This window comes from Rhinatrema bivittatum, chromosome 11 (assembly GCF_901001135.1).
Source record: "Rhinatrema bivittatum chromosome 11, aRhiBiv1.1, whole genome shotgun sequence".
NCBI lineage: Eukaryota > Metazoa > Chordata > Amphibia > Gymnophiona > Rhinatrematidae > Rhinatrema > Rhinatrema bivittatum.
This window is the reverse complement of record NC_042625.1, coordinates 22,447,198-22,465,669: the sequence shown is the minus strand read 5'-3', so window position 1 is coordinate 22,465,669 and position 18,472 is coordinate 22,447,198. Positions and strand designations below refer to the sequence as shown.

General features: G+C 44.8%; 1 protein-coding gene across 2 annotated transcripts in view; it reads left to right on the top strand.

The window, feature by feature from the left end:
* Positions 1 to 18,472, top strand: part of P2RX7 (purinergic receptor P2X 7) — a 78,700-nt gene extending 60,228 nt beyond the window's left edge. For both annotated transcript variants that reach the window (XM_029571975.1, XM_029571974.1), the window contains exons 10-13: positions 3,881 to 3,946; positions 4,041 to 4,160; positions 8,860 to 8,952; positions 17,524 to 18,472. In XM_029571975.1, coding sequence (XP_029427835.1) covers positions 3,881 to 3,946; positions 4,041 to 4,160; positions 8,860 to 8,952; positions 17,524 to 18,039 — 795 coding nt within the window. In that variant the 3' untranslated portion in view covers positions 18,040 to 18,472. The remainder of the gene's footprint in view (positions 1 to 3,880; positions 3,947 to 4,040; positions 4,161 to 8,859; positions 8,953 to 17,523) is intronic.

Here is an 18,472-nt window from a genome sequence, read left to right as displayed (position 1 = left end):
TGAAAGAGGATGGGATTCTGGTACACCCGTTCTTGGAAGGCTGGCTGATTCGGGCCAAGGCTCTGGAAGGGAGCCTCCTGGTGTCACGCAGGTGGTCTCCTTGTTGTAGGAGCTCAGTTGGGTGGTGAGCCTGGCCAAGAGCAGTCTTCAGCCATCTCATTCACTAGAGTATCTCGGGGTTCGGTTCGACATGAAGCAAGCAGGCTTTTCCTGCTAGAGTGTCATATTCAGAAGTTGTTGGTGCAGGTGCGTCTCTTGATGAACACAATATTCTCAACAGTATGGTCCTATCTACAGGTGCTCGGATTGATGGCAGCAACCCTGAAAGTGGTGCCGTGGGTGAGGGCTCATATGCGTCCTCTTCAGTGCTCCCTGCTGATTCGTTGTAGCCCACATTCTCAGGACTATTTTATTCGGCTCCACCTGCTGATGGAGGTCTGCTCTCAACTACAGTGGTAGTTACAAATTGATCATCTAAGAAAGGGGGTTTTCCTAAAATCACCGGACTGGTTAGTACTTACGACAGAAACTCAGTGCAAGGGTGCAGGAGTGCAGAAAAGTCTCTCTGGAACATCAATCGTCTAGAAGCCCAGGTGGGTCCAGCTGGCATGTTTGCAATTTGGCGACAGGTTGCAGGGTTGAGCAGTCTGAATAATGTCAGTCAATGCAATCACAGTGGCCTACAGCAATCAGCAGGGAGGAATCAAGAGCCAGCAAGTGTCGCAAGAAATAGACCAACCTATGGAACGAGCAGAAGTGCATCTTCAAGAGATCTCTGCCTTTCACATTGCTGGGAAAGACAATGTGAGGGCAGATTTTCTCAGCAGGCAGAGTCTGGACCCAGGAGAATTGGTATTGTCAGATGAGACGTTTCAGCTAATAGTGGATTGCTAGGGCCTTCTGTTTCTGGACCTGCTGGCAGCTTCTCACAATGTGAAAGTTCCTCGATTCTTCAGTCACAGGAGAGATCCAAAGTCATTGGGCATTGATGCTCTCATGCAGGAATGGCCGGAGGACAAACTGTTGTATGCTTTTCCCTCGTGGCCCATGTTGGACAGAATGGTTCAGAGGCTTGAGAGTCACAAAGGAATGGTGCTTCTGGTGGCACCAGATTGGCCTAGGAAACCATGATATGCAGATCTGTAAAGGCTCCTGGTAGACTCCCTCCTCCGGTTTCCGGCGCACAGGGATCTATTGTGGCAGGAGCCTGTTCTTCAGGAAGATCCGACTCGATTTTGTCTTATGGTATGTCCCTTGAGAGGGCTCACTTGCTGAAATGTGGATATTCTGCTGTGGTTTTTGCTGCGAGCGAGAAAGTTCACTTCCTTAGTCTATGTGCGGGTTTGGCAAGTGTTTGCTTGGTGTGAAGATCGAGGGGTTCTCCCTCATTCGGTTAAGATCTTGCTCATTTTGGAATTTTTGCAGGATGGATTGACCTTAATTCCTTAAAGGTACAGGTAGCAGCTCTCACCTTTTTCAGGGGTCAAGTAAATGATGGACCCTTGTCAGCTCATCTAGATGTGGCCCATTTCTTGAAAAGGAGTGAAACATCTTAGTCCTCCCCTGTGGTTGCCAGTGCCCTTGTGGAATCTTAATCTGGTTTTGGATTTCTTAGTGGGCCCTAACTTTCGACCAATGCATAGCCTTTCCTTCAGTTATTGACCTTGAAAACAGTGTTTCTTGTGGCAATTTGTTCTGCGCTTAGAATATCCGAGCTGCAGGCCTTGTCTTGCTGGGAGCCATTCTTTCGCGTGACTCCAGAGGCAATACAGCTGCATACTGTTCCTTTCTTTTTGCCCAAAGTGGTCTCTGATTTTCATTTGAATCAGTCCATTTCCTTGTCGTCTCTGGATAAGGAGAGAGATGCGGAGGAATATTTCTTGTTGCAACCCTTGGATGTTAAGAGACATATCATGAGGTATCTGGAGGTTTCTAGATCTCTCAGGAAGACGGATCGCCTGTTTGTCCTCTATGGTAGAAGTAAACAGGGTGAACCGGAGGTAGTCATGGCCGGGTATGTGGCTGCTGAACAGCCGTTGTCTAGACATGTGAGGGCTCATTCCACTAGGGCTCAGGCAGTGTCATGGACGGAAGTTAGACTGTTGTCTCCTGTCGACATTTGCCGAGCTGCGACGTGGTCCTCCTTACACACCTTTTCCAGGTATTATCGTCTGGATGTGCAGGCCCGGGAGGACACAGTCTCTTTGCATGTGAAGTTTTGATTGGGCCGCGGGCAGCCTCCTTCCCTATTCGGGAGAAGCTTGGGTACATCCCACTGATTCTGAATTCATTTGTCTGGATGCTAAGAAATGAGAAATTACTACTTACCTGATACTTTCCTTTTCTTTAGACCAGACAGATGAATCCAGCTTCCCGCCCTTGGCTGCCGAATAATTGTGCTGTGGTCCTCCTGCGTGGCTACATGTTTCCAGGGGTTGCTAGTAAGTGTTAATCCAGTCCCTAGACTAGTGTAAATACATTCTTTGTCTGAGCTCAGTGTTTCCTGTTGTCTGAGTGCTGAAATGGTTGTCTTTTTTATTAATCTAGTTTTGTTAGTTTGTCCACAGTTGGCTTTTGCAGAGAATACTGGCGGGCTGATGTCACTGCAGGGGTATATATATACCATGATGTCAGCTTTGCTCCGTCTCCATCTGCTGGGAGAGGTGCATAACCCACTGGTTCTGGATTCATCTGTCTATCCTAAAGAAAAGGAAATTATCAGTTAAGTAGTAATTTCTCATTAATGCCCTTTTCTCCCCCATCACTAGTGGGTGATAACACTCCATAAAACCTAACTTACAAAAAAAAAAAAAATAGTTTCCATCCACAATGGTGTCTCAGTCTGGGTGTACAGCACTACCAGAGGCTTCTCCTCCCCCTCACCGATGGGACCCAGTAATCCACAGGCAGAATGAATTGCAACCAGGGTTTAGCACGCTCCACTGCAATTAGGGTAGGGAAGGAAATCTCCGCGTTAGATATTTTTCCTTCTAAGTTTATAGTGCTATAACATGAGTGCTGTGCATCTTCTCACCCTGGGGGGGGCGGGAAAAGAGATATTCCAATCTTATCTGCTCTGAAGTGAAAGAATTGCAGGGCATTTCATTGGTTAAGTGTAGAAAGTTTAATAAAAAAGCTGATTAAAAACAAGTCAGCTGCCCCTGCATGAATGTATTACGTAGAAACAGAACCTGACAGCCAGGCAGTCATTCTGCCCAACCCACATATCCCTTCCTCTCCCGCAGAGATCCCCTGCGCTTTCTTGAGCTTTGACACTGTCTCTGTCTCCACCACCTCCACAGAAAGGCTGTTCCAAGCAGCCAGCACCCTCTCTGTAAAGAAAATGTCCTTAATTATTCCTGAGTCTACCCCCTTTTCACCCTCCTCCCATGATCTCTCGCTTTAGAGCCTCCTTTCCATTGAAAGAGGTTCACCTCCTGCGCACGAAAACTTGGAGGTATTTAAATGTCTCTCTCATATTTTCCCCACCTCGCCTTCCCCTTGTGTCGCCACACACAGTTTGGAAAGCTCTGCTCTAGGGTGTACATGTGTAGATCTTTAAGTCTAAATCCCATGGGCTTTAGAACAAGACCACCGATCATTTTAGTAGCCTCCCTCTGGACCGACTCCATCCTGTTTATATCATTTTCAAGGTGCAATCTCCAGAACTGTACACAGTGAGGTCTCACCAGGGACCTATACAGGGGCATTAACACCTCCCTTTCTCTGCTGACCACTCCTCCCCCTATGCAGCCGAGCACCTTTCTGGCATTTGCTATTGCCTTATCTACCTGTTTAGCCACCTTAAGACCGTCGGACACTAGAAAACGTCTGTTTGAAGTGGTTTTGTCAGGAATGTTTCTTTGTGTTTGTATTCAAGGCGGGAAAATTTGACTTTTTTGAACTGGTGATATACATAGGCTCCAGTCTCTCTTATTTTGGACTGGTGAGTAATATCCCATATTCTGCTTCTTCCTGTTTGACAAAAAGAACCAGAATCATGACAGTAATCTGACTGCATATATTTTTTCCTGATCCAGGCTACTTTATTGATTGACTGTCTCATTTCACGCACTTGCTGCTGCTGCTGTAGTAAAATATGTCCTGCCAAAGACTTCTACTCTCAGATGAAGTCTGAGCCTGTGACTGGGCCTTTCTGTGTAAGTAATGCGACTAACGCCATGGAGATTGTCTTATGCTAATTAGTATTGTGGCCATGCCCCCTGATTTTAAATATCTTTTCCCTAGTGTCACTCGTTACCTATTTATGTAACATATTTGTATTTCTTAGCTGCAGAATAATAATAATCTGTACACAGGGCCAGCGCGTCCACTAGGTGGTTGCCTAGGATGCCAACCAGTAGGGGGCGGGAAAGGGCAGCCCATGTGGGGCTCCAGTAGAACCCATCCTGCTCACGGTCCAGAGGAGTAGAGATTCAGCAGGCCATGAGTGGAGCCTTTCACGTTCGCAGCCGAGAGAAACAGACTTGGTGGGCCGTGAGCGGCACCTCTGTTTTTGTGTGTGTGTGTATGAGACAGAGAGAGGGAGCCTGTGTGTGTGGGTGAGAAAGAGAACCTGTGTGTGTGCCAGAGAGAGAGAGGGAACCCATGTGAAGGGTGGGGTTTGTGTTTGTGCAAGAGATATGTCTGTATGAGGGAGTGTATATGAGAGAGAGGGAAGGTGTGTGTGTGGGGGTTTCAGAGAGAGGGAGCCTTTATGAGGGAATGTGTATGTGAGTGTGAGAGAGAGGGAGCTTATAGGAGGGTGTGTGTGTGAGAGGGATTGTTTGTGTACAAGACAGCAATGGTGTTAGTGAGAGGGAGGGAGCCTGTGTAAGGATACATGTGTGAATAAGACAAGGAACCTAAGTGTGTGTGTGTGAGAGAGAGAAGGGGCCGCATGTGTATGCGAGGAAGAGAGGGTGTGAGAGTGATAGAGCATGTGTGTGTGTGTCTAGAGTGTGCATGTGTGGAAGAGCCTGTATGTATTTGTGTGTGAGAGAGAACAAACGTGTATAATTATGTGTGTGTTTATATGAGAGAGAGAGAAAGTTTGTGCATAACAACCTCTGCTCGCTCCCACCCCATTAGCTAATCCAGGACAATCTTGGGGCATCTGAAAATCAAAACTTCCCAGGTAGTTTTGTTAGTTTTAACCACTGGGTGTTAATATTTGATGTGTGCGCTGTGTTTCAATTTTTGTTTTGGAGCTGGAACATTTGTTTTGGAGTTTTTAATTATTGGATGTCACTCTTTGTCTGCTATTTTGAAATATTCCTTTTACTAGCATGGTTTTACTATTATTGATGTTGTATATTTCTTTATTTTATTGTTGCATAATTTTTACTTGTGTGTTTGGGCCTGGGAGGTCGGAGATGGGGCAGAAGGCAGAAGGTTCACCTAGGGCGCCTAATACCCTTGCACCAGCCCTGGCTGCACCATGGTAATAAGTATTCAGTTCATGCTCCAAAGAGCTTACAATCTTAAGCAATGGGAGATAAAATGGCCCAGGTCAACCCCGTTCCACCTGGCGTTCTCTTCAGAGTCTGCCTTTAGCTCTCCAAACGACGTTGAAGGTTTGGTCCTGATGGAAATGTAAATTAGTGGGTAGCAGTTCTTCTTTCTATCTTTCTCAGCTGGCCTGCATCCTAAAGTGTTTGAAAACTGGGAAAGGCATGGGATAGCCCAGATGGGGCATCTTTACTGTAACAGGGATCTCATGACTCCCGCTGCTATCACCCCCGGATACCATATAGAGTCGCTGAGCTTCCTGGAATATGCTCTCAACTTCAGCGTCCTCGTTTCATGCTGCAGAATTTCTCCGCTGTATGGCAGGGAAGGTCGTTATTTGAAATGATTGATACACTAAAGGGTTTAGTCTCGAAAGCGTTCGGCCTTCTTAATGGGCGAATACCGATAAGTTCTCTTTCACGCGTGCATGGGAGGTGGACTTGGGGAATGATCTGAGTATCGATGATTGAGGTGGCATCTTTTCTGGGGCTAGTAAATGTTCATATCTGCTAGCCTTCAAGAGAATTGTGTTAAACTATTGTTTAGATGGCACCTAACCCTTGCAAGGCTTCGTCGTATTTATCTCCTGGTGTCAGATCTTTGCTGGAGGGCATTGTGCCCTTCTGGCGGCGAATTGCTGACTGGACATCAAATGTCTGAGTGGGAGATGTATACAATACCTGTCTTATTTTACTTGGAAAGCTGGTTTCAGGTACTGCTGTCCAGTGCCTGTGCCAGCAAACCTTTATAGCAGCTCGATGTGAAGTGGCACTGTTTTGGGAATGTTCTGAGGTACCTACCTTTCAGTCTGTAGTTAGTCGAAACGCTGATGCTTATAAGGTGATTATCTCACAGCTTTACGTCTCAATCACTTGAAACCTTTTAAGAAGATATGGGACCCTTTGGATAACTGGCATAGATCTCAGGGCTTCAGTGTATAACGTATACATCCCTGGCAAATGGCTCTGCTGGCATTTCTACTTGTTGAGAGCTGCTACTAAATATCCATGCGGTAGAAACTCTCTGCATGTTCACTTTGTAAGCTGCTCTGGGTGATGTATATTTGTACTACCTTTTAATTCTCTATCTATGTGCTTAAGTGTATATTTACATTTGGTGCGCTAGTGGGAGGGTGGGTTGGGGGATGATATTTGTGAATTTTGGATGATTTGTTTTGTACACTACGTCAGTGTTTTACTTACTTGCACTTATCCAATAAACATTTCTAATTTAAAAAAAAAAAAAATGGCCAAGGTCACAAGGAGTGCAGGTGGGGGGAGCAGGATTGAACCCTGTGTTATGGTTTTGAGGTGCCGGAGTGGATTCTTGGGTACTGCGGAGATGGCCACGCCCACGGGGAGGAGCCCCGTGAGGAACCGCAGGACTAGGCTAGACTCGGGACACAAAAACACAGAGAAGTTGAATTTATTATACAGCTGAAGGCACTACCCGGGGAGCGGACGGCTGTAGAGGTAAACCCAGGAAGGCAGTCCAGATCTCCGCAGCAGAGGAGGGCAGTCTCTCACACAGTAGATGGTAGGCAGCGCGGCGTATCAGGAACAGGTCCCGGATGTAGAGTGACGCGCTGTAGTAGACGACAGACTGAGAGGATTAGTACTCGCTGCAGCTGAAGCTGTGATATCCAGTCAGGCAGAAGTTGTTCCGTGGCAGGTACCAGAATAGGGAGAATAGGCCCTCGAGGAGCGAGTACCCGGTATCCCAGGATAGATACCTGAAATAGAGAAGAAGGGCCCCCGAGGAGCGAGTACCCGGTATCCCAGGATAGGTACCTGAAATAGAGAAGAAGGGCCCCCGAGGAGCGGGTACCCAGTGTCCCAGGATAGGTACCTGAAATAGAGAAGAAGGGCCCCCGAGGAGCGGGTACCCGGTGTCCCAGGATAGGTACCTGAAATAGAGAAGAAGGGCCCCCGTGGAGCGGGTACCCAGTGTCCCAGGATAGGTACCTGAAATAGAGAAGAAGGGCCCCCGAGGAGCGGGTACCCAGTGTCCCAGGATAGGTACCTGAAATAGAGAAGAAGGGCCCCCGAGGAGCGGGTACCCCAGTTAGACAGAATACCCCCGAAGGGCAGAGAGGACTTCCAGTGGCAACTGGAAGCGGCAGAGCAGCTTAGACCAGAGGCAGTCCAATCCTTGCTAACTCGACCAGCTAGCAAAACAGGGCAGGCTAAATATCCGGCTGGGATGACGTCACTCGGAGGGGACGCCCCCGAGGTTCCCGCCATGACGTGGGTGGCGTGTGCACTCTTGAAGTCCCTCAGGAAACATGGCGAACGCCATTGCCGGTCCGGGGACGCCAGAGAGAGCGGCATGCAGACGCGGCAGCAGCCATCTTCCCAAGGCTTGAGGAGAGAGAAGGAAGAAAGGTGAGGCACAGAGGTCGAAGCCGTCTGAGACCGACGGATGCAACACTCTGGGGTCCCTCCGCAGACCATTGCTCTAGGCCACACCTCCTCCAAAAGGCTGTCGAACAAGCCCACTGCATCAGTTTATCACGAATGGAAGAGTGTTTTTATTAATTGCCACCATAATCACTGTTGAGGCTCGGTTTCTCACTGGAACCATCCTCGGGGAACTGGAAGTTTGGCATTGATTGGGAGGCACTCATGAAATATTTCAAAAGGCAAATTGGCGAGTGGCGCTCCTTCCACCCCATCCTTCTGCTCCTGTTTGGACATCGTAGGGTGCTCGGCAGCCGTTCCAGCTAAGTGAGAATTGATTGAATTTACACAGTGGTGTTTCTTCCACTGTTTGGTCTGTCTTTGCTCTCGTATTTTACAGGCATCAGTGCGCTGTTTTCCTAGGCTTCTGAAGACCCAAATGCGATTCACTCATCTTCCGTCATAAATCCGGGAGCAGCCCAGGCCCAATAAGTTTCCACTGACGTTCCAATCCGCAAGGAATGGGGGGAGGCCTTAGTTCTGCACATTTTGGAAATGCTTTTGCTAGGAATGCTGCGCACTCGTATGAAGTCGGTCGCCTGCAGAGATGGAAAGTGCCACTGGGACCAGAGAAGCAGTGGGGCCGGGTAAATGTGCTTATTGCATAATTGTGCACTTATCCAGCTTCCGCATCAGGGAGCAAGTCATTCTCCAAAGGATTTGCACGCGTTAAAAGTAACGTAGCCTTGCAGCTTTCAAAAGCCCAGTTTAGCATTTACACGTGTGAAACTCCGCTTTAAGCAGGTAGATCCTTTTGAAAATGACCCCTCTGCATTTTACCTTAGGGGAGCCCCTTTTAACACATGGGAAGGGTCCGTTCTCCTTTCTTATTACAGGGCCTCAGAGCTCTGCATCTCTTTTCTGATATTTCCTATTGAATTTTGTACAGGATAAGCTCTGCTTCTCTTTCGTGGATGAAGATTACATTACTTTTGAGGATGGAAAATTAGGGGGCCGTTTACAAATTGCTGAATGCAAGAAGGTAGGTGAAAGCGTTGACTTTCCAGCTGTTTGGTGTGTTCTTTCCTTTCAGTTCTTTCTTTTGGGCTTGGCACTTTCTTCCTGTCCCTTTTGGGTTTCCAGGGCTGGGATCTGTTCACGATTAGTGCCGCAACAAAAACACAAGTCTGGACTCATTCAAACTCACTTCTTCACTGGAGATTGAAAATACACTCAAAAAACTCAAACCATCCTCACACCCATCAGACCCATTACCAACAAATCTCCTCATTGCCATACCAAACACCATCTCAAAACCAATAGCAGAAATTATCAACACATCCCTGTCTCAAGGCTTAGTTCCTAATCAGTTAAAATTGGCAATCCTGAAACCATTACTAAAGAAACCAAACGCTTCTCCATCAGACCCAGCTAACTTCCGACCTATCGCAAACTTACCACTCATCGCCAAACTGATGGAAAAAATTGTCAACAAGCAACTGTCAGAATATCTGGAAGATCATAACATTCTATCCCCGGCTCAATATGGCTTCCGAAAATGACTAAACACCGAATCTCTCTTATTATCGCTCACTGATACCATCCTCGTGAACCTCGAGAAAAAACAATCTTACCTGCTGGTTCTACTTGATCTTTCTGCGGCGTTTGATACGGTAAAACATACTACACTTATAGACCAACTAGCTAATATAGGGATCAAAGGCACAGCTCTCAGATGGTTTCACTCCTTCCTAAGCAACAGATTCTACAAAGTAAGGATAAACAACAAAGAATCGCATCCAATCCTTACAGAGCAAGGAGTCCCGCAAGGATCCTCACTTTCTCCCACCCTATTCAATATCTACCTCCTCCCTCTCTGCCACCTACTCTCAAACCTCAAGCTTACCCATTACCTCTATGCAGACGACATTCAAATCCTTCTCCCAATTACAGAATCCCTTCAAAAAACCATCACTTACTGGAACGAATGCCTACAACCCATTAAGGAATTACTCTCAAGCCTCAACCTAGTATTGAATGCCAATAAAACCGAGATGCTCATTGTCTCTCAAGATCCCCTCACAATCTCTGCTAGCCTCTCTCTACCAAACACTAATAACATGTTCTCAACTGACGTCAGAGACCTTGGAGCATGGCTTGACAATCATCTTAACCTAAAAAAGTTCGTAAACAATACCACAAAGGACTGCTTTTACAAACTGCAAGTCCTCAAAAAACTTAAACCCCTCCTTTACTTCTCCGACTTCAGGCTAGTACTACAATCTATTATATTATCTAAGCTCGACTATTGCAACTCCCTGCTACTAGGTCTTCCCAACAACACGATCAAACCATTACAGATGGTACAGAATTCTGCTGCCAGAATTCTAACAAGCACTAACAAAAAAGATCACATCACCCCAATCCTTAGTAACCTACATTGGCTTCCCATTAAACAAAGGATACTCTATAAGGTACTCACAATCATCCACAAAGCGACAAACAAAATAGCTCCCATCACGTTAAGCTCTTCAACTCCAACCGTACACATCTTCTAGACCAATCAGAAGCGCTTACAAAGGAACACTGCATGCCCAACAAGTAAAATCATCACTGAGCAAAAGAGCGCTATCCTTAGCAGGCCCCCACCAGTGGAACATGCTCCCCCCAAATCTAAGACTTGAACCCAATCATCAAGAGTTCAAAAAAAGACTAAAGACTCTTCTTTTCCAACAAGCCTTCCCAGTCTCTCAATCCTACCAAGACGGAAAGCCTTCCCAAATAAGAAGCATCCCCTAATTTAGGTCACCGTACCAAGTCCTACCTTCAGATCTCTGCAAATGGACTACAATCTTTGAGTTCTAAAAATTCGTCTTATTTTATTATTTATATTTTCCTCTGCAACTGGACTACAATATCTAAGTTCAAAAATTCAAAAACTCATTTTATCTTATTTACATCTGGCATGGTTAATATGTCACTATATCCAAGTTAAATAGTTAAATTATACAGATTATATTACACAATTTTATTAATTACAATGTTAATCTATAATATTTATTATCATTATGTTTTATTGTCATCCAGTTATATTGTTACATATGTGCCACTGTTCTATGTAAAGCCCCTTATCTTGTTGGGCAGTTTATTGTTATATGTAAACCGGAGTGATTTGTAGTCTCTATAAGAACCTCGGTATATAAAAAATTAAAAATAAATAAATAAATTAGCTGGGAGTTTTTCCTTTTCTCTTCTAGATTCCCCCCCCCCCCCCCCCCCCCCCCCCCCCCCAGTCCCTACTCTCTCTCTCTCTCTCTCTCTCTCTCTCTCTCTCTCTCTCTCTCTCTCTCTCTCTGTAGTCTGGTGATTGCTGGGATGCTCCTTCTGGAACTCTGCAATTGCAAGTCCTGATTCCAGCCACCGGGTGTCTCCACTGCACGACACCCAGGACCTTCCCTCCTCCAGGGGTCGTGAACGCTGCCTCTGCAGCATCCCCGGCCGTGGGGTTTACAGCCACTGAAGCCTCTGTTTGTAAAGACGGCGGACAGGTGGCATACAAAAAAAAAAAAGATCTGTTTAAACAAGTGAGGGCACACAGCACATTTACAGGGATTTGGAGCAGTGTTTAACTTTGGTCCTATTGAAAACAATGTCAGCCTTATTGGATCAAGATCACTTTTGATAGGGCAGATCCCAGCACTGTAGGTCACCTTCCTACTCAAACTGCTGCCCAGTCGGTCCACCTGCATCAGCCAGTCCATTAGGGCCTCCCAGCCTTAGGTGAAAAGCACAAAAAACGTAGTTAGAGAGATCCATATAACATTCTCGTTAACCTTATGGTATTTCTAGCTAACTACTATTTTGGTTTGCGTGTAATTAATTTTATTTGTAAAGATAGTGGTTTGTTTTTATATATTGCATGACTGATAACTAATAGTTTTTTCTTATATTTAATGAGAGATGCACCAAGGGGATTGAGTTTACAGATTCAAATCATTTCTTCGCGAACAGACCAGATAATATCAACCACACAAATGGTGACGCTGCCGTGCAGGTGTCCTTGCTCCTTTTTTTTTTTGCTCTCTTCAGCCACTTGTTGAACATCTTTTGGTCTGCATATATTTTTTCTTGTTTGTTTGGTTTTTTTTTTAGTTCTCCGTTTTTTTTCTTTATGTTCAAATATATTTTATTGAAATGTAACTATTCAAAATAGCACAATAAACATAGTGTAAGGGAACACTTCAAACACCATGGCATTAGAAAGATAGTTCAAATGTGTTTTAACAGAGCAGTAACACCCCCTCTGTCAGCACATAACAAACACCATTGCATAGTTACACAGAGATAAGACAAAACCAAAATAGTCCAGAGTTAGTTCAGATTATTTAAAAGCTGGCTCCTTGATCTAGGGAGTAAAGAGTCTTTATACATCAACCAGATATGCAAATATTCTGCTTTGCACCTGGGAGAGGCCCATTTAGCCTCTAGTTTCTCAAATACCGCCAGCCTACAAAGCATTTTTCCGAAAAGTGAAACTCCAAAAATGAGGGTCCCTCCAAAAGTTAAGAATCAACTTCTTACCCAATCTTACACAAACAAAATGTAATATATTTGTTCCCAGTTGAAAAGGAAAAGATTTTTGCTAGCACTGACTACTGTAATGCCCTCCTACTGGGTTTACCATACACTATGATAAGACCACTCCAGAACACTGCCACAAGAATTCTGCCTGGTAAAAGTAAAAGAGACCATATCACCGAAACCCTAGCTGACCTACACTGGCTACCCACTGAGCAAAGAATACAATACAAAACCCTATGTGCCATACATAAATTAATACATAACGAAAAAGCTGAATGGCTGAACACAGCCCTTCGCGTACACGTCCTCACAGAAACCTGAGATCAGCAAACAAAGCACTGCTAACTATTCCTTCAGTCAAAACAGCAAGACTAACCCAAGTAAGGGAAAGGGCTCTATCCTTAGTAGGACCTATAATATGGAACACCATGCCATTAGAAATCAGATTGCAAAGAGACATCAAAACCTTCAGAAAAAATTTTAAAACCTGGCTATTTAAACAAGCGTATCACAGAGAGAATGGAGAGTAGGATGCAGTCTGCAGAACACCTACACACATTACCCTAGTCTATACGTGTGTGTATTGTATTTTTTTTTATACTTTCGTTCACCACCAAAAGATAAGATATTATGATTAATCTATTTTAAAGTGGTTACGGATCAGAATGGACATAATGTATCACACCCACCACTTAATATTTATGATGAAACTGTTACCGTAACCTGACGGCAACTGTTTAGTGGATAAAAATCAAGACATTTACCAACATTAATATTTGTGCCTTGTTGTAAACCATTGTGATGGTTACCTAGCTTAACGACGGGATAGAAAAGATTTTAAATAAATAAGTAAAAATAAATCCTCTGTCACAGCCGTGCACGGCAGATCACGTGACTGGCGCGATCGGCCCACCGAGGGATGCCCGATCCCCCGATAAGCCAATCCGCCCCTGTGTAGGAGGAACAAGGGTACCTGTTAAACCCAGATTTACACTCAGCCAGTCTGAAGAGGACAGAAGCTAAATCAAACTCAATTTTGACTAACTAGGAAGGAAAATGTTATACAGTGCTTTTTTGGTGAAAACAAAAATTACAGAAAAAAATGAAAATGTTTACAGGCCCCCTGGAACTCTGAGTCACACTTTTTGGCCTTGTTTGGTAGCTCAGGCCTTCTGGTGGAAGGTACTTTCCTATACGCCTGATATCTCCATTAAATAGACCTAAAGCAGGATCGTGAGAAATGAGCTTCCTCGCTCGCTGGCAGAACACCCGACGCTGCAGAGTTTCTGAGAATCTTCCTTCCTCAGGGGTACAGCAAGCTTATAAATGCGACAGATTTTATAAGTTTGTGGCCTCTTCCGGTAAGTTGTGTGTGGTCAGCGCTAGATTTAAAGGACCTTCCTGTCAAAGCAGGGGCTGGGGGGGAAGTGACATCATCCACCCAAGATGGGGAGGGGGAAGTGACATCATCCACCCAAGATGGCTGCTTAAATCTTTCCTCCGCTACTCCCCAATGCAATTAAAGAAGATATCTCCTGTTTTCAGCGGTACAATCATCCAGCGATCTTTATAGTTCAGAAGCTAAGAACCCAACAACATGGCTAGCCGCAAAAAAGCAGTGGATCTACAGCAATTTTCCTTCGATGCCGGGGGATCCCGTTTTGCAGCACTGGGTGAGGCCTCCGGGGCCGCGCCGCCACGTGGCGCAGAAGGTAATCCAGACTTAGGAATGATAGCACCGGACAGTGGAGAAGAGTCCTTTAATAAAAGAGACCTGCAAAATTGGTTTCTGGACTTGAAAAAAGACATAAAAACACTATCGCGTATAAACCATGTAACGTCTGAGATTGGTAGCTTACGTACCCTACAAGAAGAGACAGAGTTGAAGCTCGAAGACCTGGAAAATCACTCCAGACGAAATAACTTACGTATTCGGGGCCTGCCAGAGGACGCAGCTTACAATGATTGTATGGAAACCGCGCGGCTCATATGCTGCGCGCTTCTTAAAGCCGCAGCTGCTAACGATGAAGCTTCGGATTTAACCTCTTCTGTCCTCATAGAGCGGGCGCATCGTGCTCTTGGAGCGGCACCCAGGAATGCCCCTCGGGATATTGTTCTTTGTATGCTTCATTTTCCAGTCAAGGAAGCGATTTTGAAAGCTGCAAGAAAGGTGGAAGCTTTTGAGTGGGATGGCCATGCTCTCTCACTCTATAATGACTTGGTGCCGGCTACATTAAAACGGCGCCGAGAGTATCAACCAGTCACCGCAGCTCTTTGGTGCGAACATCGATACCGGTGGCTCTATCCCTGTGGAATAGCGTTCACTATTAAAGGTATATCATCTAGAGCTAAATCGGTAATGGAAGTGGTGACCATGCTGAAGGATCAGGGAGTGGACATTGTATACACGGCGCCATCACTACCCGCTCTGGAGCCGTAAAATGGCAATGGGCAGGGAAAGGCGATCGTTGATGGAAGCGGACATCGGGATCCAATATGCTGGGACTCTCGTCCACTGAGGCTCGGAACCAAGATTTACCGTCAACTTGAAAGGGCATGAAATCTCAGGTTTTTTATCTTCTCATGGAATTCCTATGAAAGTACTGTGGTCATTTGGATATAATGGCGAAATTCTCCAATAAAGCAGGGGCTGGACAGCCTTAGGTGAAAAGCACAAAAAACGTGGTTAGAGATATCCATATAACATTCTCGTTAACCTTATAGCATTTCTAGCTAACTACTATTTTGGTTTGCATGTAATTAATTTTATTTGAAAAGATAGAGGTTTGTTTTTATATATTGCATGACTGGACAGCCCCTACTTTGACAGGAAGGTCCTTTAAATCTAGCGCTGACCACACACAACTTACCGGAAGCAGCCGCAAGCTTATAAAATCTGCTGCATTTATAAGCTTGCTGTAGCCTTGAGGAAAGGAAGATTCTCCGAAACTCTGCAGCGTCGGGTGTTCTGATAGCGAGTGTCTAAAGGTTACCAGAAAGGGAACTCTTGACAGGATTTCTACTCAATAGGCCACAAGGGCAATACGATTGTGGACCTGCGAGGAACCCTTGTTTAACTATAGCACGAAGCGGCATTCAGCGGAACTTCATATTGAGAACGCGGCATTCAGCAGCACTCGATATTCATAGTTAAGCTAAGTATCACTCTAACTCATAAGTTAATCAAGTGTCTAGCTTAACAAGAGACATTAAACTTCAGTCCAAAGCAACTGATGATTATACCTCTCTGCACATAGAAGCTTTTAGCTCTTATGGGTTATCAAATACACTTCCTGGAGCCCGGTACATTATGATGGTTGCTAGACTATTTCAGAAAATCTGTTTCCATATGTCCTACATTCAGTGAGAAATTAGTACATGTGTTTATGAAGTCTGGTGTCTGACAGGATCTGGGAGCGTTGCAGAGATGACAGGCTGAGGCCCAGAGGAGGAGGGAAAGACAGCTACTGATACCCCAGTGACCCTTGCAGCCATAGAGCAATGCTGGGGGATAGTCTCAGAGGAGACTTCTCTCTCGCCCTAGAGCTGGCAAGGGATTTTCTGACTCAGCTGGGGTGGGAGATATATTTATTTTATTTATTGTCATTTATATTCTGCTGATCCAAAATAAGATCTTGGCAGAGTACAATGCATCAGTTAAAACAAGGATAAAATTGTAATATATTATCAAATAGCCAGGAGCCGTCATTAACAGGAATAAATAATGAAGGGAAAAATGTGAATATTAAAAAAAAAAAAAAAAAAGCAAATTTTATAATAAGTCAAGGACTGGAGCTGATGCCAAGACCTGCTTTAGGGAAGGATCAAGGAAAGTTGATTCTTCAAAGGAAGAATGATAAAATGTATCAGCTGGGTACCAGGACACCTAAAACTCTGAACCATGAATGTGGCCTTACTTGTTTCCTGGGAGGGGAAGATGCAGATGCTTGGCAGAGGCAGGAGTCTGATTATCTTCACTTTTAAACAGTGAAAATGGCTCCTTGTTAGATGAGCCTCTTTGGGCTACCTGTTACCTCCTGGATGCTGACGGGAACTGGTGATCCTTACAGGAGTAAGATTGCCTTGGTGGAGACAGATCTCTAACTCCTCTACAGATCACATGCATCCCAGAGGGGGCCAGGAGATAGTGTGCAGTGCTTTTTTGGGGGTTTTTTTTTTTTTTAATGTTTATGATCATCACGTATTCCAAACCACATGAGCATATAACAAGGTTTTTCCAAAGCCAGCAACACATCCTAATTAAATACATATAAACCTTGAGGAAAAAAAAATCATAGAAAAACATTGAAATAAACACTAAAGGGAACTGAAATCAAGCTGAGATTACAGAAACCCGGCCAGGAATTATTTTGTTTATCAAGATAATGAAGCCAGAGAGATGTTCATTGAGTTACTTGAAGTTCACCAAGACAATCAGTTGATTAGGATCCCAAAATGCATCTTGTAAATCTGAATAAGCCTTACCTCTATCAGGGTATTTAAAGGCAAACGTTGCCCCCTTTTGCTGCACTACCCTGCACATAGATAAAAAGGTTGAGAAACATCTGTATACATTCTTATCTTGGTTCTGATCAATTCCCTATCCATTGCACAAAAGAAAAGATGCATTATGATGATTTTACCAGGTTCCAACGTGAAAGATGCCAGAAGAGTTCCCTTACGCTCCTTAGTCACAGTCTCGGGTAACAGAGAGTGTTTCTTCTTCTTCTTCTTCTTTACAAACATCTACTGCCTTAACAGGTGGCAAAATCTCGCAAGGAAACCCTAAATGCTCTATTAAATAATTTATCTAGTCCACATTAATTAGCAAAGCATGGAAAATTAATAAATGTTATATTCCTTTGGCGCGTCTCAGTTCTCCTAGACAAAGGGCCGTCGTCCCTGGGAAGCTCTCGTTCAATAACTTAGAGGTTGTGGTTGGCTAATCAGGGGTAAAAAAAAAAGCAGCACAAATAAAGCACCAGAAAGACAAAATCCATGCACTGTGTATGTCCTGTGTTCTTTATTCTAGTTACCGAAGCACTCCAGAAGCCTTCCGGGAGACCTGATTAACTTACAGCTTCTGCATCCTGCTCTTGCTCCACCTTCTCAGCCTTGTGATAGCCACACCATGCAACCAACCACCAGTACTGAGATGAGACCCCTCCAGCAAGTTGCGGATGGTCCCGATTGGTGTCACTGTGGGAAATGCCGCCACATGTACGCGGCTCAGGAGGAACTGTGCTGCCGAAGGATGCAGCCAGGGCCATGCATTACAGATGCCTCTTTGTTCGAGCGTCTCGTCCTCTCCAGGACAACGCTGGAGTTCATTCTGTCCTACAGCGACCCTTTCTTTGACGCAGATACCGAAAGCAGCAACGACAAATTCCGCCGCTGTGCCTACTCCCAGTATATCCGCTGGCAGTTTGATTCCAACATATGGACGCAGTATTGTGCCATTCCGAGCTGCTGCAAATGGAAAATAAGAGAGAAGTATCCAAAAGCCAAAGGCAAATATCACGCGTTCATCCCGAAGCCTGTGTGTTAAATCTTTACTGACTCTGCACAATCTCAGCAGCAGCTCAGGCAGCAATATTGCTGAGACCTGTGCAATGCGATACCATCATTCTGCACCCCAAAAGTGGCCCATGTGAAATGAGGTGGTGCTCAGTCCAGTTCCATGGGCCACAGCTGAAGCGTTCTCATCGCACCTCCTGTCTGATTCCTATGAATCTATGAATTCTGCACACTCTTTGCTTTGATTTATAACCCGCTGCTCCATAAAATAATGCTCACTGTGGATAACAATAGCAAACAGCACATCCATAATCATAATCAAACAACAAAGACTAGCAAAGTTACTAATACAACATAATCAAACCTAGTAAAAAAAAAAAAAAAAGACTAACATAATAAAACTGGGGAAACACATAGAAATAAAAACATAATTAACAACTCAAATGCTTTAGCAAGGCTCCCCA